We start from the raw sequence: 23,943 nt of genomic DNA on the forward strand, positions 1-23,943 counted from the left end.
TTGCAAAAAGTTAATTATAACTTGGATTCTGTTTTCTTACATATCCGTACGGACAGGGACGGTTTCGTAAAGAGACAAATTAAATGGGTCATAATTTGGATGCTAAAATGGGTCATAAAATATGCATTTTCTCGTGGTGATCATTAGGCCATCCACAACGCTGTCTCTATACCGTCTCTTAAACCGTCTCTTAACTACTATTTGAGCACTATTTGAGGGCCCCACTGCCCTTTTTTCCTCCATCTCTTAACTAAGAGACGGAACCTGCAACGCTCCGTCTCTTAACCGTCTCTATACCGTCTCTTAATTACTATTCATTCAATTTAATTTATAATTTTTTTTAAAACCCAATTCAATTTAAACAAACACACTTTATTAAAATTAAAACAATATTACAACTTAACATAAAAAAAACGAAGACATAATTAAAATTCTAAAAAAATAAAAATGACATAATTTAATCTTCTCCGCCAAAGTTTTCCCAAATGTGCTCAATTAGATCCTCTTGGAGTTGGGTGTGGGCGCTAGAGTCGCGTGTCCTTGCCCGAATAGCCAACCGTTCTTGTATAGATGGATGCTCTCCACTTCGCGGCGGACTACTTGCGGTTGAGCTTCCGGGGGATTCGGGGTCGAACCAATTTCCGGCATCGGGTCCTTCGTCTCGGACAATCATGTTGTGCAAGATTATGCACGTATACATGATGTCGACCATGCTCTCCATGAACCACGAACGAGCCGGGGCTTTGATGATGTGTGTTTGTGTTTGAAATGAGTATGGAATAGAATTATTTATAGAGTAAAAAAATTAAAAATTTAAAAAATGAAAATAAATATTTAACGGTAATATTACCGTTTGAAAAAAAAAAAATTTTTTATTAAAAATCGATTTTTTTTTAAAAAAAATGAATTATTGCGTCATCAGTGACGACGCCCACTCGCGGGCCAGCGAGTGGGCGTCACGCACGCATGGGGACGTGCCACGTGTCCCTGGCGCGTGGCGAGACATCTCGTCTCGTGTCTCGCCGAGACGAGCTACGCGACGAGACGGTCGCGAGCTGGAGACGAGATGGGCGCTGCAATGCGTCTCGCGGGGGTCTCGTCTCTCCGAGACGAGACGCGAGCCCGGCGCGAGACGCGTTGTGGATGGTCTTAGGTATTTCATGCTCACTATGAGTGCCACAAGCCAACAAACTTATATTTGCTTTCAATTACTATGCAGTGGTGATACCAGTTTTAATACTGTAAAATTAGTAAGTATAGAAAGAAGAGATAATAGCTATTACAAAATTACTACTACGTATTAGTAATGGTATAAAAAAGAAAATATACATCATTTTTTAAATGAAATAACGTCGTTTTAATCATCATCAATAGACATCATTTTGTATATAAAAGGGACAACTGAATAAAATTGAAATTTCGTGATTAAATATTCAGTTTTCAAACGCTATGAAACTGAAATTCGCAATTTAAATGACTGCAATTACTAAATTAAATTTTTTTTAATAATGTTTGTGAAAAAATCTCCAAGATTCATTAGAGAGGAAAACCATACTAAAAATGAAAAGAAAAACGAGTTACTTTAAGTGAGACTGATGGAGCATTACAAGTTTACAAAGAACCACCAATTATTACTACTAAAAATAAAGTAAATGATATAAATGATAGGGTCCCATAATTTGTCTGTACTTGAAGCTTCAAGAGCTATATATTCTTGAGCAATATGCAAATACAAGAGATAAGCTTGGAATAAAGACACCCTGCCTCAATCAATCACTCTCTTTGCTAGTCTTTTTCACACAGAATCCACATTTTCTTTAATTCGTCCCATAAAAATGACTAATCACACACTACACTTGAAATAGCTTCTACAAACAGTGATTCTGATAGTAGTGGATTTTGATTAATATGGCAATAAAATGTTACACAATTTCTAATTTGAAATCGATACATAATACATATGACAAACTTACTACTATAAACTTAACTTCCTCTGTTAATATTGTTGTAATAATCAGAATGGTACGCACCTCGACGGGCAGCTAAAACTTATCTCACAAGACTCGTCCACGTATACCGTGTAATTATGCGCGGGCCGGGCGAGGAACTCTGGCAAGTGAACCAACAGGCTACAAATGCAGATGTTGTCGACTTGTTTCAACCACCTACAGCAATCCGCTTCCGCACTTGTTTCTTTGTGCATGTGGTGCCTGTGGCCGTGGTTGTGGTGCCCGCCATGGCGGTGGAGGGGGTGATCTCCCTCCGTGGGGATGGGTGCTGGTGGGGCAGGAGGGGTTGGTGGAGGGAGTGGTGTGTAGGGCAGCCCTGAACACGCGCCGTTTGCTAATGCAAACTGTTCAGCACAGAGTGGAGGTCGATGAGAGGGTGGCAGTGGATGGTGGTGAAGCCACTGGCACTCGGCCTTTGGGTACAGCACTAGAAGAAGCAGAGCAGCGAGCGAGTGGAGGGCGATGGATCGATCCATGTGGTCGGGATCTTGGTATATCTGCAAAAGCGGAAACAGTGGAGGAAGTTAGCTACACCAAATCATCTTTGCACAGATTTATATATAACTGTTAGTCACAAGTTTTACATGTTCTTGATTTAGGTGTTTTTTTAGGTAGAGAGTATCTACAATGAAACAACAACATGAAACCAGCTTTAATGAATTGTAGCATTCATTTTGCATTCCATAGTTTGGCAGAGGTAAGTTTCTTTATAAAAGTGGAATCTATTACAAAAACTGCATGTCTCCTAAAAATTTTCAAAAGAAGGATTGGAAATTAGGGGATAAATACTTCACATGGTAATCAAGACCCACAACTACCTAATACCTACTTTTAGCAAGTGTTGATCAATAGAGAACAAATCCCAATTCATAACAGAACAAGCTAGCCTAAAATGAATAATTCTAGATTTTCCTTGAAAAAATGTACAATAGTATGTAGATGATACATAAAAGAACAACAACATCAGCAAACCATGGTCGAACTATTTACACATCCAACCATTCACAATACCTTATTCAACATTTGGCAACAATAGCAACAAATTCTCAACCACCCAAGCAAAGGAGAGTATTCATAAAGCTTTTCAAATTCTCCAACAATGTGTTCTAAAATATCAAATTCATGTCTAGCCACCATAGACAGGGTAAGTCAAGCACATCAATATTTCCTAATCTCAAGTTGCTTTAGGGGGTTATTAACACATCTAAATATCATGTACGGTCGAACTATTTGCACATCAACCATTCATAAACCATATTCAACATTTGGCACTAGTAGCAAATTCTCAGCCAACAAATGGAGGCAGAGTATTCATAAAGCTTTTCAAATTCTCTAACAATGTGCTCTATAATATCAAATTCATGTCTACTCACTATATAGGCAAAGATAAGTCAGGCACATCAATTTTTCCTAATCTAAAAAAATTGTACTGTATATGTTTTCATATTCATAGAAGCAATGCATACATGGTTTAAGCATATCTTCGATCAAACAATGAAGATTCACGAGAGAGAGGCAGAAAATTAACTCTTCCACCAACTATGTTCAAACATCATAGTGTTTCTTTATTCAACATCAACAGTCTGTTCTAGTAGATTTCCCTACTCAGATCATTTCTACGACTTCATAACTCCGTATTCTGCTTATCACATCCGATCCATATCCTTCGAAATACTACTTCTCTGTACATTCTCAATTCCTGAGTCCTCTCCCACCAACCCCTCCAACATTTCAACAAATTTATCCTTAATCTCGTTGATTCTCATTTCTCACAGAGAGGATCATGCCCAACCAAATCCTAACCATTATAAGCTTCCTTCAACATTGCCAAATGCCTTGTAAAGACACTCGTGAATTCATCAGCACTAAGACCTCTATTCTCCGCCACCATGAGCAATTTACACAATTTATCAGCACCAGCAACTCTATTCCTCACCACCGTGATCACCAAGAACTCTACTCTTCGCCAGCATGAGCAATTTACACAATTTCGCACCAATCAACGCCTCATTTTCGCGGTAAATCAATCTCTTCTCTCAACGACGCCGCTAGCGGCATCTAGCCAAGTAGAGGAGCTGGATTTGATGACATTTTGAGAATAAAATATAGGGATTTAAATGATGCTGTAAATTATTTTTGGGTCGCAAAAAGAAGCCCATTTCTTATGGTAAGCCCAGTTTTTTTCTCATTAACAATAGCCAATAGGACAAATTGGCACAGAAAAATTATACGATTTGGTGAAATTCTAATTTGTCCTATAATTATAAAAATTATTTTTAAAAATTATGAAGTTTGGATTTCTTATCAATTATCTGAAGATGTTTTTTGGTTAAATTATAGTATGTGATTTGGAAGCAAAAAATCATATGTACACATTGCGACCGATGAATTAGACAATGTTGTTTATTCATAAATGACATAGTTTGGTGGTAGAATATGAATATCTTGTAATAGATAATTGAAATAAAAAATTGATCCAATTTTATTGTTTTTTTAGCTATATACCTATAATAATAATTCAATAATTTATTTTATATGTATCTCTTTTTATTTTATTAATTATATATTAAAATTGTATATTTTGCTAATTATATGGGTGTAATGGTATGTACTGGTATTTTACTAAAAGTATTCAAAAAAATTTTTAAAAAGTTCAATTAAACACCAAATTAGCCCCTTAGTATGAAAAGAGTCAGGCATGCATTTTTAGAGCATCCATAGTAGGGACAGATGTCCCGACGGATATTCCAAAACACCTTATGCCACATCATAAGGACATCTCACTCCATAATAGTGGACATCCCCAAGGACATCCCAATAATTAAAATTCACAAATTTACAAATATGTAATTTTACGGAATTAAAATTTCAACACGAATACGGGGAAAATGCAACCATTTTATTTTTAAAAAAACATACCTAATTAAATAAAAAATATACATAGTTCAAAAAAATCCCAAAGCTTCAACACACGCGGCCCCCGTCTCACTCCTCGTCGTCCCCTTGGTCAGACCCGCCGCCACCGCCGTCACTCCCGGGCAGGGGTGCGAGACCCAACTCGCGCCTCATACTGTCGATATACCCCCTTCAACATGATTGTGCTGCATGCGAGCGAGATGGGTGAGTTCGGCACTGTCCTCGCCAGGAGCTACCGATTGGACCTCGTGGGATCCGGTGGCGCTTCCCTTAGTCGTCCGCATCGCGGTCTTTTGCCCAACCCCTCGACGGCGGCAGGAAAACTATGGAGGGGTAGGGATATCTGCGGTGGCTTCAGGGAGGTTGTGGGAATCGGCACTGCTACTGTACTCGCCGGAGGAGTTGAGCTTCGACCGCTTCGTCCAGCCAGCTTCAACACCCGCACGAAACTTGGCGGAATCCTGCAGCACAAGATAGACTTCCCAATACTTGAAAACGTTGAACTTCTTATTGTCAATGAACTGCTGCATGGACAAACTCTTCATGTCCTCCATGGACATGCCGCTGGTTGCCGTACAGTTGTTGTTTTCGTAGATGCCGGTAAATCGGGTGAGCGATCTCCTCAGCCGCTCCCACTGTTTACGATATTGCTCTCCATCGTGAGGCTTCCCACCTGCCCGAGCTGAATTTGACGTAGTTCTGGCTAATGCGCCCCCACATCCTGTCGATAGTCTGGATAGCCCCGATGTAGGGATCCTCGACTATACTCATCCAGGCTTTTGCCAGGGCGACGCTCTCCGCCTCGCTCCAGACGGTCCTTTTTCCCTCGCCGGCCTCCTGATCCTCCTCTCCCTCATCCGCCGCCCGCCCTCGTCGATGAGGACACGCGAGGACTCACTAGTGCCCTTGCCCTTATTCATCGCCTTCCCTACCGCCGGTGGTATCTCAGTGGGAGACTCCCTGACCGAAGATATCCCCAACTCCTCCAAAGAGAAAGTCTCAATGCCGGTGAACTGAGTCTCAGGTGGAATACTCTGGGAATCACTAGACAATAAATCCATGTAGAGGCGATACACATTGTCCTCAGGTGATTGGGGGACCCCCACTCTGCTACCCCCCGCAGCAGCAGGCATGTCCTGCATCATACCGGGCATCATTTGGGGCACCATCCCTCCACTCCCCCCGGGCATCATCATCCATCAACTCCCCCCTGGCATTTGGGGCACTGTCCCTCCACTCCTCCTGGGCATTTGGGGCACCATCCAAGGGTACATATTATAGTACCCGCCCATCATCGCCGGCATTTGGGGCATAATCGCCGCCATTCCGGGCATCATGTGGGGCATCCGTGCAGTTCCGTCGGCGTTTCCCCCACCTCCAACAGGGAACGTCGGCGTTTGTGACTCGCTCGTGGCGGGAGAATCATTGTCATGCTCCATTAATCTTCACAAGAAATGAAAGTGTAGAGAGAGAGAGAAAACTTGTTAATACAAGTGGTGCGAATGAAACGAAGTGCAACGAGTCGTATATATAGAGTTTTTAAAAAAAATAAAAAAAATTGGGACGTTCGTCGTGACATCGTAATAGCGGACGTCACGAAGGATGTCCGCTGAAACCGGCGGACGACCTCTCGTCCGTCGCCGACGTCCGTGTCCGCCGTTTTTGACGCAATAGTGGACGTCCACCCCGACGTCTGCTATTGCGGATGCCCTTAGGCCGCCTTCATAAGTTCAAAGTAGGCAATATTATTAATCATCGCTATAAATTGCACATTAGTAGTATTTATTTTCATCATATTGTGTATTTGTGTGGGAACCCATTAATATATTATTTAATTAATTACCCAGTTAATTTTGAAGAAAAAGTAGTTATTTAGTTATGCAATTTATAAAAGCTACTGCATAATTAATTTATAATTTTTTTACATTCGCATTTTCCCATAGAAAACTCCCATCTCTTTTCATACTAACCAAATTCGACCGCCAAATTATTCTTCGCTTACGGTATTGGTTAATAAAACTATAATTAATTACCAAATTTTCTTGGTAGTTAATAGAGGATTTACCTAAAAGAGTTATGACTATTGAGGCAGCAGCCACCCTATTAACAATAAACAAAAATAAATAAAAAATATTAAGCTACGACAATGAACAAGTGGAGGGTGAATCCATTGAAATCTTTGAAAAAAGATAGTACCATAAAAATATTTCATTATAAACGTGTGAATATATTAATACTCCTATAAATTAATTACATTGAACATTTAAAACTTATAAAATCATTAAATATTTTGATAGTTGGTCCAGCCCAAGATGCAATGGACCATTTCTTTTCTCAGCAATAAACATTTTGAAGTTGAAGCTCATTTATGGCGCTCGTCTACGCCTCAGAGCATACTATAATTATTTTATGCAAAAACTTCATAAAAATATACACCTAAATCTATTATTGTTCTTATAAATAAAAGTGTTGATTTCGAACATGATTAGGTATATGAAGTTGAGCGATATAAGGTTTAAAGGAAATCACTCCTTATTTAAGTAGGGACTTATAATTTCATTTTTAAAATTTAATTTAAATTTTTCGTGTATGGTACTCGTAAATACTTACTGCTAAACAAAGAGTGGTGAGCATATGCAATGGTCGCACATAGGGGCGGACGCAGAAAAATATCCTAGTAGGGGCTGAATATATACTTCCTCTATTCCGCAATAATGAAACCATTTTTTTACACGCAGTTTAAAAAAATTGTGTTAAGTGAGTTAAATAAATGAAGAATAAAGTAGGAAATGAAAAAGGTAGAGAGATGAAGAGACAATAAAATAAGAGAGTAAACTAAATGAGGGAAATGTGTTGATTTTTACTAAAAAGAAAAATAATTCAGTCTCACTCTAAGTGGAACATTTCTAATTCGTCATGAGATTTTATGTAATGTTGGTTTATGAGTAAAGTGAAGAGAACAAGATAAGAGTGGAAAAAGGAGAGAGAGTGATGTTTTCATATTTAGAAACATAGTAGTATCATTTAGAATGGAACATCTCAAAAAGCAAAATGTGTCACTTAGAATGTGACAGAGAGAGTAGTATATATTCCCTCCTCCGATAAAAATGTGTCTCTTTTGATCACCGTCGATAGATTTATACTTTGATAATACACAATTTATTGAAAATAAGTTATGAATTTGGAAGGAAAATTAATACGCAATTCCTTATTTAATCAATTGGTTATTTGTAAGGAATAATAGTACTAGCTCTATTATGTTAAAACAATAAATGAACAATCACAAATTTTGAGATAAACTTTTAATACTAAACTTTAAAACAATAAATAAATTGACACAATTTTTTAGAAACATTTTTAGAGGTGGTTTTTAGAAATAGTTTTATATTATTATTGAATCATCTTCTCACAATCATTCGGAAGCCATTCGTTCTCCATTTTTGTTGCAACCTTTTTTTCCCGAATTTAGTTCAGCCCTTTCTGTCGTAATTTTTTAATGATTTAGTCTTCAACGGCATTTATTTAGTAAGGGCTATAGATGATTTTTCAAAAATTTAAGAGAACTTAGAATTAAAAAAACAAAAAAATTATATTTTGGGTAAGGGCTTAAGCCCCACGCTTTCCCAAGTGTGTCCGCCCCTGATCGCACATGTACTACTATCTGTTATTGTGGGAAAAATTCCATCAATATTTTGCAATTTACAAGGAAAGTGCCGATCATTTCTCCGTGCTAGCAAAATATTTGGATTATTAGTACATGTTTAAAATAAATATAGGTATAAATCAATTAGTTTTTACATCTATAGAATAAATCGTACTCCTATTTTCAACAATAAATAAACGCAAAACATGTGGCATATTTTGTAATAGTATCTATTTCCAGAATTGATTTTGGACATCAATGTATCTTATTTTAAATTGAAAGAAGTCAAGATTCAAAGCGTGGTGAACAAAACAATATTTTGAGTTCATTTTGTGTACTAGTTCTATAGTTTGACTGAGATTCACAAACTTTACTACAATCATTAATCTACATACCTTATCGAGTTGGATGAAAAAAAAAAAAAAAATTCACCAACTCAGTTTTCACATATTCCTAGAAACCTACTTAGGAAAAATTAAATAAAAAAGATCAACCCCTTTTAACCTTTTTATTGATAAACACACTTTCAATTATTTAAAATATTACTATGGGAAATCCAACTTCCATGATAATTATGGGACCACGTTAGCTAAACAGAAATTTTATAAAAAAATTTATATGTAGCACACCATATGATGTATTCACATTAATTTTAGTTTTTAACCCTTTCCATAAATCAAGATTAATCTAATCAAATTTTAAAGTTACATAAGAAATTAATGTGCAATTATTTCTTTTCCCCTCGAATTCAAAGAGAAAACAAAAATAATACTTTTAACTATATAACTTGTAAAATTATTATTGGAATAAATTAATGTGTAATTATTTATTTTCCCTCAAATTCAAAGAGAAAAACAAAAATAATAATTCTAACTATATAACTTGTAAATTTATTATTGGAAAAAATTGTCAAAAAATCACCAAGTTCGGTAGAGATTTTAGTTGATCTAGCACCTTTTGAAAATGACCAATTATATCATAATTCAGATACTTTTATCAAGAAAATTTTCAGTGTGCTATATGTCAAATTTTATTAACGAAACACGTACATATGTAAAAATTGCAGATATGATCAACTGGTGTATGAAATAATGAAGTCAAATTTTATCCTCGTAATTTTTTATCTGCTATCATAGGTACTACATAATTTTATCCAATAGTACTACATAATTTTATCCAAAATTATGATATAATTAATTGTTTATATAATTGACGACACTCCATGAACGATATAAATAAAAAAAGCTATGGTAAATATGTCAACGATATTTACCCATTAGTCGTAGATTACGTGTATTATATTCATATCACTAGTATGTGATTATGTCATTATTGTGTGTATATTATTTCATGTGATGTATTTACTCCATAATTTGTCGTGCATTAAATACGGATCAAATCGATCTAAAATTTTGCTTTTAACACAACTGCACAAATCACGTTTCACTTTATTCAATATTGTCTTACTTTATTTTATAATTTCAAATCCGTTTCAACTTTTTAAATATCTTACGGCTTAAGCAGTCCATAATTTAATACTTTAGGTAGTAACTTCACCTAATACCATAATTTTATAAAATTCGGGGTTTAAACTTTAAAGGTACAATATTCCATACAATCCAACATTTTATTTATTTATTTTTTTTAAAACGATCGTAGCCATGCATGCTTCTTATTTTTATGAACATTCAATTTTAAATTGGCAAATTGTAGGAGAAGTCTCATCAGACAAACTCCGGTTTATCAGACAAACTTACAAATGATTTTGTAGTCTTAGGAGAAGCCACAAATTTTAGATTTTCTCTTCCGAATATTGTTGATTTGGCGCGTATGTGTTTCAAGTTAATGAAATGGTCGTATTATTATCTGACGTGTTGAAAAAATGATAAAAATCATGATTGAATATAGTGAGAAAATTTAAATCATACTACTAATTTTTATGGATAGTTTTTAAAAGTACAAATCAGAATTTATTCAAATTTATTACTCCCTATTTTTCTAGCAAATTACTCTTTTTTATATTTTGGACACTTAAATAAATGTACTAACACATCATATATTTTTGGTAATTAACATCCTCTTCACTGTCATTGGATTTTCTCATAAAAGATAAGTAGTATTATATAACTGCGAACATACCTATTATTATATACTTGCAAGTCAAAAGTTTCGGATTCGAGTCTACCTTTAAACTTTTGTCAATTACTAATAAAAAAGAAGAGGAAAAAAGAAAATCATCTTTTAAATTAAGAAAGATAAATTATTGGGAGAAACAAATAATTGCATACTCCTAAAAAAAGTAATTTATAACATGCATTTTTTACTATATAACATGTAAAAATCTCCTCAAAAAAGAAGTAAAAGCTTTGACCGGCAGCTGCCGCCCTCCGCCTCCGGTCAAAAAACCACCGCCGATCGGCGATCGGCTTCAATATTCTGCGACGGCGCAACGTACGTCAAATTTCGACAAGTGGCGTCGCAAAACAACAAAATATAACTCCCTAGATATACAAAAACATACAGCTGCGTCACCTATCACTTGCTCTCTCTGACCGATTTCGTGAATTTTTTTCTTTCAATTTTGGAGGAATCGTGGAAACGCATGGCGCTGTTATGAATTTCTTAAACCGTCGCTTTCAGCTTTTTTGTTTTCAATTTCTGTCGTAGAAAAGGCTCGTAGAAAACAGGAGTTAATAACGAAGTAGCTTTCCCTGTGCAACTTTTTTTTCCCTATTTATTGTATTTTTTTCGCGATTTTTTTGTTGCTGTTTGGGGGAGGTGTGTTTGTGCGTGATGAATGCGGCGGCGATGGTGACGCCGAGAGCGTTCTACGCCGATTCCAACGACATCGATTTTGGGAATCCGATGTGGTTTGTCTACGCCGGCGTCTCGTGCTTCCTCGTTCTCTTCGCCGGAATTATGTCCGGTTTGACTCTCGGATTGATGTCTCTCGGAATCGTGGAGCTCGAGATACTGCAACGGAGCGGCAGCTCCACGGAGAAGAAACAAGCTGGTATTTGTGTGTGTTGTTGTGTAATTTCTATAGTTATCTCTCTTTTATTGAAAAAATTGGAGTTTTGCTGTTGGAATTGATTGTTGTTTTGTTTTGTTTTGATGTGCGGAGTTGAGATAGTTTGTTTAGTGATTTTGAGCAATTGTTTTCAGCTGTTATTTTCCCGGTAGTTCAGAAGCAGCACCAACTTCTGGTGACCTTGCTACTGTGCAATGCTGCTGCGATGGAGGTTAGTTGGTGATTTCTGCTAACTATTTGTAGTTGGTGATTTCTGCTATCTATTTGTGGAATTAGTAGAATTCATAGCTGATGAAGTAACCTATTCAGAAATATCTGTGATATTGAGCAATCTGTAGTTCAATCTTTTATGTTAGCTTATTCTTTAGTCCAATCTTTGGCATAGTTCAATCTTTTATGTTAGCTTATTCTTTAGTCCAATCTTTGGCATAGTTTTCTGTTAAGACTTCTTCTCTTTGAATGGCGTAGTGTGTGATGGTCATCGAGTTAATTATGGTCTCATTAGAAGGAGTTTTAAGTATTGATACTGTGCAGGCTCTTCCACTCTATCTGGACAAGCTGTTTCATCCTGTTGTTGCTGTCATTCTGTCGGTGACGTTTGTTCTGGCTTTTGGTGAGGTACACTTTGTTTTTTTCCCTGCATTTGGTCGTAGTTATTTGATGAGACTAACTCTTCTATATGTTTATGGTGGCTGGATAGATAATCCCTCAAGCAGCTTGCTCTAGGTATGGGTTGGCTGTGGGTGCTAATTGTGTGTGGCTTGTTCGTGTTTTGATGATCATTTGCTACCCGATTGCTTTCCCTATTGGAAAGGTGATTCGTTTATTTGTAATTGTGTCAGCTCATAGTAGATGGTTGTGTGTTTTTGGGATACTAACTTGGACATTTTGAAAGCCGGGAGGGTGGATGGGGGGATCTTAATTATTAGCTCAAGTGTGATATGTTTATTGATACTTCAAAAATGGGAGCTTCTCTCAAGTCTCAAGCAACATTATTGATATCTTCTGCTGTTTTTCCTCCTGTGAGTTTACTTCAGTTGAGGTTCTAATATCTTATGCTCAACTTCTTTTGTGATTTAGATCCTCGATTCCGTCCTGGGCCATCACGATGCTTTATTTAGGCGACCTCAACTGAAGGCTCTCGTATCTATCCATAGCCAGGAGGTATGAAGTCTTAAGTAAAGCGTGACCGACTGCATAATATCACATACACACCATGCCCATTCTCTAATATCCAACGTTCCAGCATCCCCCCACAGAAAGAATTAAAGTTGATCATTGTTTTTTCTGATTTTTATTTCATTTGGTTAATTGATGTCATACTAGGCTGGTAAAGGTGGTGAGCTTACTCATGACGAAGCAACAATTATTAATGGAGCCCTAGATCTGACAGAAAAGGTATGTTCAAGTTCCGGAGGATCTTCTTGTAATATTTTACTCTCTTTTTGCTCAATAGCCTCTTTTACTCGGTGCATTTTTGGTCTTCTTAATTGACTTTGCATTAATCCTATGATGTTACCTAACTATTATTGGGATGTAATGTGGGAGCAATTCTGGTTCCATTTAAGTTCAAAGTCCAAAAGCTCTGTGACTGGGAGTAATTCTGGTTCATTTAGTAGGATACAGTTGATGAGTTTAATGGGGGTCATTAAAAAAAGTCATTCCATAATTTTTTAGCAACTGTACTCATTTTCGTTTGACAAAATGCATTGTGCCTGTTTCTTAACTAGACATACATAATCATAGAATCACATTTTCAAAATCTACTCGAGGGGAAGAAGTATGTGATACATTAAATAACGTCTGACTTAGGTATCTAGCTTTTACATTGCAAGTGTGATAATAAAATGACTTATTCTTATACATGCACAGACAGCTGCGGAGGCAATGACACCCATTGAATCCACGTTTTCACTTGATGTGGAGACAAAACTGAATTGGTGAGTATGATTCCTATGAGGGTTTGATTTATACCTAAGCATACCCCTGTTCAACCTTCTCTCTATTCATCTCTCTCTCTCTCTCTCTCTCTCTCTCTCTCTCTCACACACACACACGCACACGCACACGCACAATTCTCCAGCACAAAAAACACTTTTCTTGGATTAATATCAGGAATATATTTGATTTTTATCCCTGTTAATGTCCGTGCATGCTCTGTTCTGCAGGGAAACTATTGGAAAAATCCTTGCGCGGGGTCATAGTCGCATTCCTGTGTACTCAGGGAACCCGAAAAACATTATTGGACTTCTGCTGGTAAGCATCATACCCGTCATTATTGGATAAGCTTGTGTTATTTGCTTATTCATCTTTTGACGTAGGTAAAAAATCTCCTCACTGTAAGAGCTGAAACAGAGACTCCAGTTAGCTCGGTTTCCGTCAGGAGAATGCCTAGGTGAGTTCATCTCTTTGAATATTTTCATATTTAGCACGAGAAACCGACTTATTTGAATCATTAAATCAATTTATTATACCACAGAGTACCAGCAGATATGCCCTTGTATGATATTCTCAATGAGTTTCAAAAGGGTGGGAGTCACATGGCAGCTGTAGTGAAGGTGACAGGGAAAAAGAAGAAGCTTATCTCCTCTGATGGCATGGCTGAAGATAAACTTTTAACCGAAGGGGATTCGCAATTGAAAATTCCTTTGCTCGACAAGTATGGTAGAGAAGCAGATACCGTCGTTGTCAATATTGAGAAGGCTGAGCAAAATGGTTTAGTAACATACAGCTCTAATGCTGGAGAGGATGTTGAAGATGGAGAAGTTATCGGCATAATCACCTTGGAGGACGTATTTGAAGAACTTCTACAGGTAAATTTTGTTAGTTATTTTCAATTTTCCCTTAGCATTTAAGAATATGCTCTTCATGTGAAACAGGAGGAAATTGTTGATGAGACAGATGTTTACATAGATGTACATAAAAGGTGCTGATCTCTTTCTTTATTTTCCTTTCCTCCATTGTTTTTCTTGAAGTTATTTGCTCTTTACCACCTTATATCTTACTAGTTGCACAATGGTTATGGCAGAATACGCGTCGCAGCTGCTGCTGCAGCTTCTTCAGTTGCTCGAGCACCTTCGACTCGTAGGCTTCAAACGCCAGCCACAGTAAGTCATGCAGCTCTTCCCTTTTCTCATTATTTCTTTGTACCATTGTTGCACCTGTTGTTTGTTGATAACAGGATAATTAGTTTCTCTTTTATTCCGTTTGGTTTCTCTTTTATCGTCTGCGGTCTTGTGACGTGCTTCTCGTCTTCTCAGGTTGGCTCAGGCAAGCAATGACCGTGCACGAAGATGCTGGTACGGTCTCGATACCGTAACAACACAACACATGAAAATGCTCAGTGTTTGTCTGGCCTATGCAGTTAACTGTGTGTTGTATGTGTAAAGGAAGATTTTGAAACGACTGAAATGTTTGCAATGGTATTGGTAGTTATCATTAAGTCGATATATCACCCTTTTTGTAGAATTACAATTTCGAAACCAATGGTGTAGTTTAAACTTAAACTATGATACGAGACACAATTGAGTTGTAGTATGTTATTTTCCGACAGAAAATTGAGTTGTAGTACTATGTTTTACTGGTAATGATTTATTACTAATATTGAATCATTTAGTATCATTATTTAATTTTTAAAATGTGTATATGTTTGAGTTCATATAATTTTTTTATTAGAAGGAGAAAGTGAGAATGCTTACTAAATCATCATAACTCATAAGTTCCACTATTTACTAGTTTTATAGAATCAAAACATCCCTATACTTTTTTCAGTTTATGTGAGTAGAAACCTTACACCTTCAATAAATTTGAAAATTTTATTTCATTCCTCCACAAAATAATGATCTATTTTATCGCCTACCATTAAAGATCAATTACTTTATTTTATTTTTGATAAGCGGCAATAAATAATTGTATTAATATTTTATTTAAAATAAATATATAAAAATAAAATTTATATTTTAAAATTTATTCGTAAAATCAAACAAATTTTTAATTTCAGATAAAATTGAGCCCTTAAATCAGGGACGAATAGACTAATCTCTAGCTTATTTTAATTACGTCAACTAATCCAATCGGATTGAGATCAATGTAATTGAAATCAACATTGAAACCTCTATTTGGAAGAAAAATAAGCGCCGATAGCCGTACAGAAATGGGTGAAAAAACAGAGCAGCCGCGTTTGACGCAGTAGTTTTCCTCCGCTGTCGCAAATTCGCAGTTGAATCAGAAGAAAATGGTGTTGGTTGGGGCGGCGATGGGGCTGATGAGCGGCACGCTCGTCTACTACCACTGCGCCTACCGCCAATCCAGCGTCGTCTCGCTCATGGCCGACGTCCTAATCGTGCTCCTCTGCTCTCTCGCCATCCTCGGCCTCCTCTTCCGCCACATGAACATCGCCGTCCCCGTCGATCCCCTCCACTGGCAGATCTCCCAGGACGCCGCCTCCTCTCTCTTCGCTTGCCTCGCCAACACTCTCGGCGCCGCCGAGTCCGTCCTCCGCGTCGCCGCCACCGGCCACGACAAGCGCCTCTTCCTCAAGGTAAACCTCTCCCCTCTCTCTTTGCTTCCGCTTTTCCGGTAATTGATTAAATTAACGGACTAATTGCTTAATTTGACGGAATTAACTGACTAATTGCTTAATTTGATGGAATAAACTGATTGATTACTGCTTAAATCCTTGCCGTTTTTTGGTAGGTGGTTTTCTGCCTTTATTTGCTCTCTGTAGTTGGAAGAGCTTTCTCCGGCGTCGCTGTGGCTTACATCGGTCGGTACTACTGCATTCAAGTTCCGATTCAATTATTACTACAAATTTTGAGAATTACGGATTTTATGCGATTCCTTTGCTGTTTGATACCAATCTCTATGAATTTATTACTTCCGTTTCTAATCATGTACTCCTACTACATTCAAGTTCCAGTTCAATTCTTCCGATTTATGATTATCACAGATTCAAATATACATTGAAATATATTTATTGAAATTCTTCTTTCTGAACGAAATTGCTTTTGCTTGGGTAGGATTGTGCTTTTGCTATGTCTACATTATTCCCCATTGAAATATATTGAATATCTTCATTCTAAATACTTATTGCATTTCTATTTATGTACTCATTGAAATTGCTTTTGCTTGGGTAGGATCGTGCTTGTGCTGTGTACGCTATTCTCCATTGAATATATTGAATTTCTTCTTTCTGAATATCATGTTTATTTGAAATTGCTTTTGCTTCGGTAGGATTGTGCTTGTACTGCATCTACGCTATTCTCCCTTGAAATATATTGAATTACTTCTTTCTGAATATCACGTTTATATCAATGTACTCATTGAAATTGCTCTTGCTTGGGTAGGATTGTGCTTGTACTGTGTCTACACTATTCTTGAAAACTCTCAGACCAACAGCGCATATTTGGGAAGGCTTGCGGGCAGAAGAGATGGCGTTCAAGATAACTAATGATTCCAATGGTTGTGCAGTTTGCTTTTTCTGTTAATACATCTAGTAGTCTTCATTCGAGCAAATAATGCCTTCGTGATGGGGAAAATTCCCATTTATGTATTAGGTTTACTTAATACTTACATGTATTGTCTTGCTCTTGTATTCTCACGAGCATTTATTGTTCGTATGTTCAGATGCTTAGCACTATCCAGTTCTAGGAACATTCAATTCAAGTTAGCTTTCTGGGTTCAATTTGTGTGTTTTTATCCTTCAAGGAATGGCTTTTTGCTCCTCACATCCATCTATCAAATTGAAAGAAACATCTCTATCTTAAGTGACTCTGTTTCTACCATCATGCCAATCCAGGATCGCCGCACATGTTGGCTATAAAACTGCTCTCATATCAGGTTTTTGTGTTAACATTTTTTGCCTTGCAGTTAGAATAGAGTGACCTTCAGCTCTGATCCTACAAATGTGAGTTTTTTTAACTTCATTGCATGTTGATGTTGTTTTTGTGATTGAAAATTCCACTCCTGTAGTCCTGGTAGGATTTTGAAGTAATGTGGATGAAGAAGCCGAATGCAATTGTTGTGGTTTATTCGAATGCGAAGCAGTTTGATTTTATATCGTCGCTCAATCTAGAATGCTGAAGAGGAGAAAATATGGTCATAGTGGGGTGGCATTGCAACCAAAGTTTATGAGACAGCTTATAACTGAGTATATACTTTGCAGGCAAATCTTAGTTAGTGCAAATGAGCAAATGAAGTCTTTCATATTGTTTCTAAACACAAAACACTATGGAGATTGTTGACATAATCATCTTGGATGATGAATTTGAAGAACTTCTGCAGGTAATTTTTTTTTTGTGTCGAGTTTTCCTTCAAGTGCTCCATTCATCTCATTGGCATTGACACCTAAATTACAAGTTGTAAAATAGTACTCGAGATTATGCCTTTTGTTTTCATACAGACAACAGATCTGTTTCAGTGTATGTATATGCTGATATATGTGAAAGGTTCTGATTATATCTCCATTGTTTAGCTGAACTTATTTGCTCTCTACCACTTTTATATTCATCCTTACTAACGTATAGCTTGACAACTATTGCATAATTTGCATAGCTGCTGATGCAGCGTCTTCAGCTGCGAGCACCTTCAATTCTCAGGCTTTGACACTCCTCCTTGCTTATTGTTTTTGCCTTCCATCACTGTAGCACATGCTGTTTGTTGATTGTGCTCATGCATTAGGTCGATGACCCGATGCAGAGAAGAGGATAGTACCATGTATACATGATAACGATATGATATCTCAAAATGCAGCAGCATAGACTGTGTTACATGTGAGATATAGCTCCTTTTTTGTAGAATTAAAATTTTGAATTAATGGTAATTTCACTAATTTGTTGCTTCTCATGGTATTTATTAGTGTTTATGTTGTTTATCAAACTCAGGGGCATCGAAAATCCCACTTGTTGAGTTACAAAATTAATGGTTGGATTGTAGTAGAAATAAACATTGTACTCCACAAAATTGAGTTGTAATGTTAATAAAATGTTTTAATCAGGAAATTGACTAGAGAAAAATAAAGATATCTAGCAATATACATTGTACTCCATAAAATTCATTATATCAGTATGCTTGATTCCTGATATTTCACAAACTTTCATATACCACATTATGTCCACACAAAATAATCTTGATAGCATATTACATAAATTTTAATGCAAATTGGTAAAATATAAGTAGGGGAAATTGCTAGAAAAAATGATTCAATAATTGTAATTGGAAAATTGGTATCATTTCATCATAATGATAACTAATAATAGTACTATACTCCTCCTATAAATAGATAAAGACTAATTTTGGTGGAAATTGGAAAATAGAAAACAACACTATTTTGGACGAAGAAGATGAAAGAAAGAAAACTTAATTTAGTTTTGTTGGAAATCAAGAAGAAAAACAAGATTATTTTTCATGCATAAGAATAATTTTGTTGAATAGTTATAAGTAAATTAATACATACTCCTCCCCTGCTTAAAATAGTTGTACATCCGATAGGTGAAGAATATAGTCAAACTTAAGGTACAAGTGGGTGAAGCACAGTAGCTATGAGTAACGTATAAATAGGTAGATTTTGTTGAAGAGTTTATCTTTCGCATTCATATTCGTATATGTATAAATTAGCTGACATTTTGGCCATGTAAATACTGATCCACGTTGTAACTGTGCCCCTTTAATTTTGGTAATCCCCCTTAATTTCTCGAGGCTTTTATTGTCCCAATTAATTTTGTATAATATTTTTCTTGAAAGATGGGCAATGTAATCTGAGGCGTCGCTATTTTCGGAACTGATTGTTATTTTAACCAAGTTTCTGTATTTTTTGCGTATATCCGTTTAACATTGGAACAAGGCGAAAGGGTTTTTTTTTTGTGCTGTGATTATTGAAATTCTTATTTATAAGTATATTCTCATGGGCTGATCATTCGGTTTTAGGGGCTGGGAATTTTGAAGTTGATGGATTGTGTTTAGTTTAGTTTATTTTGAAAGGGACTAATTCAAGAGCTTCAATTTTCGTGTTAATTTGTATACGTTATGTGAATATGAGTTTCCGGAAAGTATACGAGACTTTGCAAGATCTTTTTCCGCTGGTAATTTCACTCATTCCTTGTTGATTGAATTTTATTTTATAAGAAAACATGGAATGCTAGTTGATGATTAGGTTTATTGAATTTAAAATTTCTTATTTTTTCCCCCTTTTATTGTTGACAGATTGATGTTCGAGTTCTTAAAGCTGTTGCTATTGAGCATAGCAAGGATGTTGATGAGGCTGCTGTAGCAGTAATCGACGAAATAATTCCTTTCCTCGCTTCTCATAGTGTTTGTGAGAGTGAGTAGTTTACTTCTCAGATTATTATTGTTTGCATGTTATATTTTTTCAAATGATTTTTTTTGGTATACTTATCGAAGTTTTACTTGCTCTCGTCTGTGAGAAGAGAGTTTGTATCACAACTACACTAGTACATGATGATCATAGTTTTGGTAGTGGAAACATAGAACCTTCGGGTTCTGCTAATAATGGGCTAAAGTAAGGCCGTTCGTGATGCAAATGCAGGGCATCCTGAAGTGGAGGGTGATACTGTTCGGTTGACGTTGACAGTGGATGATGATGTAAAAATGGATGCTAACATTCACTCTCAAGGTGAATCACTTGTGGTGGTAGGCGATGATAAAGTGCACACTTGTCAAATCGAAGTTTTCGAAGACCCTGAAACAGAGAGAACACATTCAGCAGAAGATGGAACTTCATTTGGTAGTGATCCTCTGTCTACGGTGGGAATGTCGCAGGATGTGGAAATGGGTGTTGGGCAGAAGACGGATTGCATTCAAGAAATAGAAGAGGATGCTGGTGGGAAAGCTCGGGATATTTCTGTTAGTACTTCAGGGGTGGAGGCAGAGGCGTCTGACGTGCATGAGAGTAATTTAGATGAATATAATTTACCTTTGTCGACTGAAAGTGCTTCCAGTGGGAAAAACATTAGCAGTACTCTTGGAACGGAGGATAAGTCAACCTTGAACGCGTCCATGTCTAATAAAAATGGGATTATTGATGTCTTGGAGGAAATTATTGCTGATGCAAGAAATAATAAGGTATCCAGAACATATATCATGTTTAAAATTGTTACCTATTTGCGGAAGCATTGGTATAATTTAAAATCAATTCTGTGGCTTCTAAAGTGTTTCATTTGGTTATCGATATGATTTGTACAGTAATAGCAATTGGGCTTTTAGATGGATGGCTTTGATCAAGCTTCTCAACATGCTTTGCAATTTGGTCTGTTTAAGTTTTGATGTGAGTTATATATTTGATCTATGGCACTTACAGAAAACATTGTTTACGGAAATGGAGTCTGTCATCAACTTGATGAAGCAAGTGGAGGTCGAGGAGCAAGCTGCGGAACAAGCCAAAACCGAAGCTGAAAGAGGTGATATTGATTTGCTGAATCAGGTCGAGGAGCTGAAAAGAATGCTGCAACATGCGAAGGAAGCAAATAACATGGTTTTAATCCTTTTAGTGACTGTATAGTATTCTTTGTAGATATATTAAATCTATGCCTTAGTTTAACTTTCCAGTTTGACCTCTCAGCATGCCGGGGAAGTTTATGGTGAGAAAGCCATCTTGGCAACAGAGTTGAGGGAGCTCCACTCTCGTCTGCGTTCCCTATCAGATGACAGAGATCAATCACTTACATATCTGGCTGAGGCAAGTTCCGATACATTCTAGATCAATTCTTATGTAGATAAACTCCCAAGATGATTAAGATGTGACTGGTGAACTAAAGCTACGTCCATTTGTGTGTGTGATTTGTGTTGAAATATATTAAAGTCTGAGTAACTATCTAGGCTGGTTAGTCATGATAGCATGATCTGATTTTTTCCAACATTTTGCTGCAGATGCGTCAATGTTTAGAGGTCCGACTAGCTGCTGCTGAGAATGAAATAAAATCTGCATTGCTGAAAAAACTGGAGAAGGAAGAAGTTAGTAGGAAATCCCTTGTTGAACAGGAATTCATCATGGAACAAGTGGTGCAAGAATCAAAGATACTGAGACAACACGCAGAAGATAATGCTAAGGTAGTAACACCTCCCTTTTAGATGTTTATACTGCATAGTATTATATGGTTTGAAGTCTTCACGGGAATTGTAGAATCAGATGTGAACCGGGAGAGTTTCTGTCAAGATTCTCAAATGTGTTTTTATTTCTCGAACAAATACCTCCGCCCCTTTCTCTTGATAAACGATCTACCTGTTTTGGTTTTTTCGTAATTAATTCTGTTACTGCTGCATTGCAGCTGCATGAATTTCTCGTGGATCGCGGGCAACTGGCAGATACATTGCAGTAAGTTGCTTCGTTTCTGTTAACTTCTTTAATCTTGGTTTTCAAAGATTAGTTTTCCATTTCTACAGCAATATCATTTCCTTATATAAGATTGCACGCAATTAAGCGTGTGAACCTAGCATATGTCTAAACCCACTAATAACTTATCGATCTTTTATTGAATATTCCCTAAACTGGTATTTTAACATTTGATGGCTTGTCTGAAGTCCGAGTTCGACCAAATCATGCAACCTGACGAGAAACAATTTTCATTTCCTCTACAGGGGTGAAATTGCTGTTATATGCCAGGATGTGAAGCAGCTAAAGGAGAAATTCGACCAGCGTCTTCCGCTTGGCAAATCACTCTTCTCCGGCCAGACGAGCTTCCTCTTAGCTTCTTCGACCTCATCAATGAAAAGCTTCGTTCCAGATCAAGTGGAGCCTTTGGCAACCAAAGACGATGAACAATTGAACACCGGACATGAGACAGATCACGTGAAGGACCCTGAAAACGAACCAGCTAGGGTAGACTGCAGGTTGCTCGCGGAAAACTATGGATGGGAGCTTTTCGACAGCAGCGAAGCTAAAGCCTGAGTACTGGGAATAATACATATCACGTAAATGGGAGGTTTTTTGACAGCAGTGAAGCGAAGTGGTGACTGCATTTTTGAATTTTTGTAGAACTTTGGTTCTTTGACACAATCTTTTCTAGCTATCTGAATATTTATTTGTAATAAAAAAAAGTGAAGCAAAAACGTCTTTGATTACTACTCAGAAACACTAATAAGGTGCCCTTTTTCTTTTACAATGATATGCATATATATACATATATGATCTTCTTCTAAAGCTAGTGTGTGTTATGTGTGTAGCTGCAGATGCATATCCATCCCACTTGCTCTACATTTGCAAGAACACAAAACTCTTCATTCATGCCAGCACAAAAGCAGCACTGTGCATCTCCATATGATGTAAAGCCGAGCTTTGTGTTCCCTCATTTGCTTCGAGCAACGTTGGACCGATCTCTGCTTCAAGCTTCTCGATTGGACGACCGTGTATGCAGCCATTTTTGTGCCTGAGAAATTGCTTTGAATCAATCAAGTATGAAGTGTGGGAATGATGAGTTTGATGAGATGATTGGAGTGTCTATACTATACTATATATATGCGTGTGTGTGAAGAGAGAGAAGATATGAAAATGGGAACTTGTGGTGTGTGGGAAATGGTGGCCCTTGTTGAGAAAAAAACATATACGATGACAAAGCAGATGGACCTATTATCAACTTCTACTTGTTGAGGAGACATATTGTTCCCCTTTATACATATGTATATATTCTTGAATAAAGACATTTTTTTGGAAATAAATGAGTTGCATCTATTGATCTCTTTAATTTGTTTGAGGGAGTGCAATTATTTACTTGCCTAAAAGTTTAGATTTTTTCTTCAAGATTGAATGTATTCGATGGATTGGGAAATGTGAGTTGATATTCTTTTGGTGGGGGTTATAGTGAGTTAGCGACTAATACTATTTGGCTTTTTATAGAAATTTAATAAAATTAAATAATTTTATCTCAATCGTTGACGTTTACTCTCCCTGTCCACGAAAATGGTCTTGTTTTAAATTTTGATATGTCCAAAATCAGTTTCTATATATTTATAATAAGTTTATCTTGGATCTGAATTTCTACTAATAAAATTTCAACCATCTCACTCTCTCGTTTTACTAGTTTTGTGTTAAAACCTATGTTGATCACTCCCAAAATTATTTTTCGTGAACGGATGGAGTATTATTTTATCTCAACTACAATTGCATAAGTCATATCTCAACACTTGAAAAAACTCCTCAATTCTACCTTTATTTTTCCAACTTATATCAAATTTATCAACATTTTAAAGATAATTATTTCTAACTTTCTAACGATAAAATTTAAATTGAAATGTTCATATGAATACATGATCCATTTATGCAAAATATACCTAATCTTCCCCAAGTATATAAACGAAATGGGGAACAAAAAGAAAGCAAAAAAGACAAGTTTGAT

The 23,943-nt window shown here is 36.6% G+C and overlaps 4 protein-coding genes across 10 annotated transcripts; 3 read left to right on the top strand and 1 right to left on the bottom strand.

The window, feature by feature from the left end:
- Nucleotides 1–1,881: 1,881 nt before the first annotated feature.
- Nucleotides 1,882–4,194, bottom strand: LOC121770213. 4 transcript variants are annotated; one of them, XR_006043753.1, is made up of 2 exons: nt 3,476–4,194; nt 1,882–2,506 (listed from the first exon to the last, which is right to left on the bottom strand). XR_006043753.1 is itself a non-coding variant. In XM_042166994.1 (2 exons), exons 1-2 carry the CDS (start codon nt 3,144–3,146, stop codon nt 2,015–2,017), a joined length of 618 nt encoding a protein of 205 aa, XP_042022928.1. In that variant the 5' UTR covers nt 3,147–3,426; the 3' UTR covers nt 1,882–2,014. The 4 variants fall into 4 exon arrangements, 3 of the variants coding, with proteins under 3 accessions (XP_042022928.1, XP_042022922.1, XP_042022931.1); XM_042166994.1 differs by lacking the exon at nt 3,476–4,194 and adding an exon at nt 3,021–3,426; XM_042166988.1 differs by lacking the exon at nt 3,476–4,194 and adding an exon at nt 2,839–2,895.
- A 6,749-nt stretch (nt 4,195–10,943) lies between these two features.
- Nucleotides 10,944–15,220, top strand: LOC121792971 (DUF21 domain-containing protein At4g14240-like). Its single transcript, XM_042191126.1, has 13 exons — nt 10,944–11,581; nt 11,734–11,810; nt 12,134–12,217; nt 12,300–12,413; nt 12,680–12,763; nt 12,926–12,997; nt 13,472–13,539; nt 13,768–13,855; nt 13,921–13,994; nt 14,079–14,412; nt 14,479–14,525; nt 14,628–14,706; nt 14,860–15,220. Exons 1-13 carry the CDS (start codon nt 11,362–11,364, stop codon nt 14,878–14,880), a joined length of 1,362 nt encoding a protein of 453 aa, XP_042047060.1. The 5' UTR covers nt 10,944–11,361; the 3' UTR covers nt 14,881–15,220.
- A 453-nt stretch (nt 15,221–15,673) lies between these two features.
- LOC121792972 (reticulon-like protein B23) lies at nt 15,674–17,282 on the top strand. Its single transcript, XM_042191127.1, has 3 exons — nt 15,674–16,139; nt 16,295–16,364; nt 16,945–17,282. The coding sequence occupies exons 1-3, from the start codon at nt 15,834–15,836 to the stop codon at nt 17,046–17,048; spliced, it is 480 nt and encodes a 159-aa protein (XP_042047061.1). The 5' UTR covers nt 15,674–15,833; the 3' UTR covers nt 17,049–17,282.
- Nucleotides 17,283–17,434: 152 nt separating this feature from the next.
- On the top strand, nt 17,435–22,710 carry LOC121792969. Of its 4 annotated transcripts, none has more exons than XM_042191124.1 (8): nt 17,435–18,369; nt 19,799–19,916; nt 20,142–20,677; nt 20,913–21,086; nt 21,174–21,290; nt 21,482–21,661; nt 21,880–21,926; nt 22,190–22,710. In XM_042191124.1, exons 3-8 carry the CDS (start codon nt 20,204–20,206, stop codon nt 22,497–22,499), a joined length of 1,302 nt encoding a protein of 433 aa, XP_042047058.1. In that variant the 5' UTR covers nt 17,435–18,369; nt 19,799–19,916; nt 20,142–20,203; the 3' UTR covers nt 22,500–22,710. The 4 variants fall into 4 exon arrangements, with proteins under 4 accessions (XP_042047058.1, XP_042047056.1, XP_042047057.1 ...); XM_042191122.1 differs by having other exon boundaries at nt 17,435–17,881; XM_042191123.1 differs by lacking the exon at nt 17,435–18,369 and adding an exon at nt 19,019–19,677.
- The last annotated feature ends 1,233 nt before the right edge of the window (nt 22,711–23,943 follow it).

The sequence above is a fragment of the Salvia splendens genome, chromosome 2 (assembly GCF_004379255.2).
Source record: "Salvia splendens isolate huo1 chromosome 2, SspV2, whole genome shotgun sequence".
NCBI lineage: Eukaryota > Viridiplantae > Streptophyta > Magnoliopsida > Lamiales > Lamiaceae > Salvia > Salvia splendens.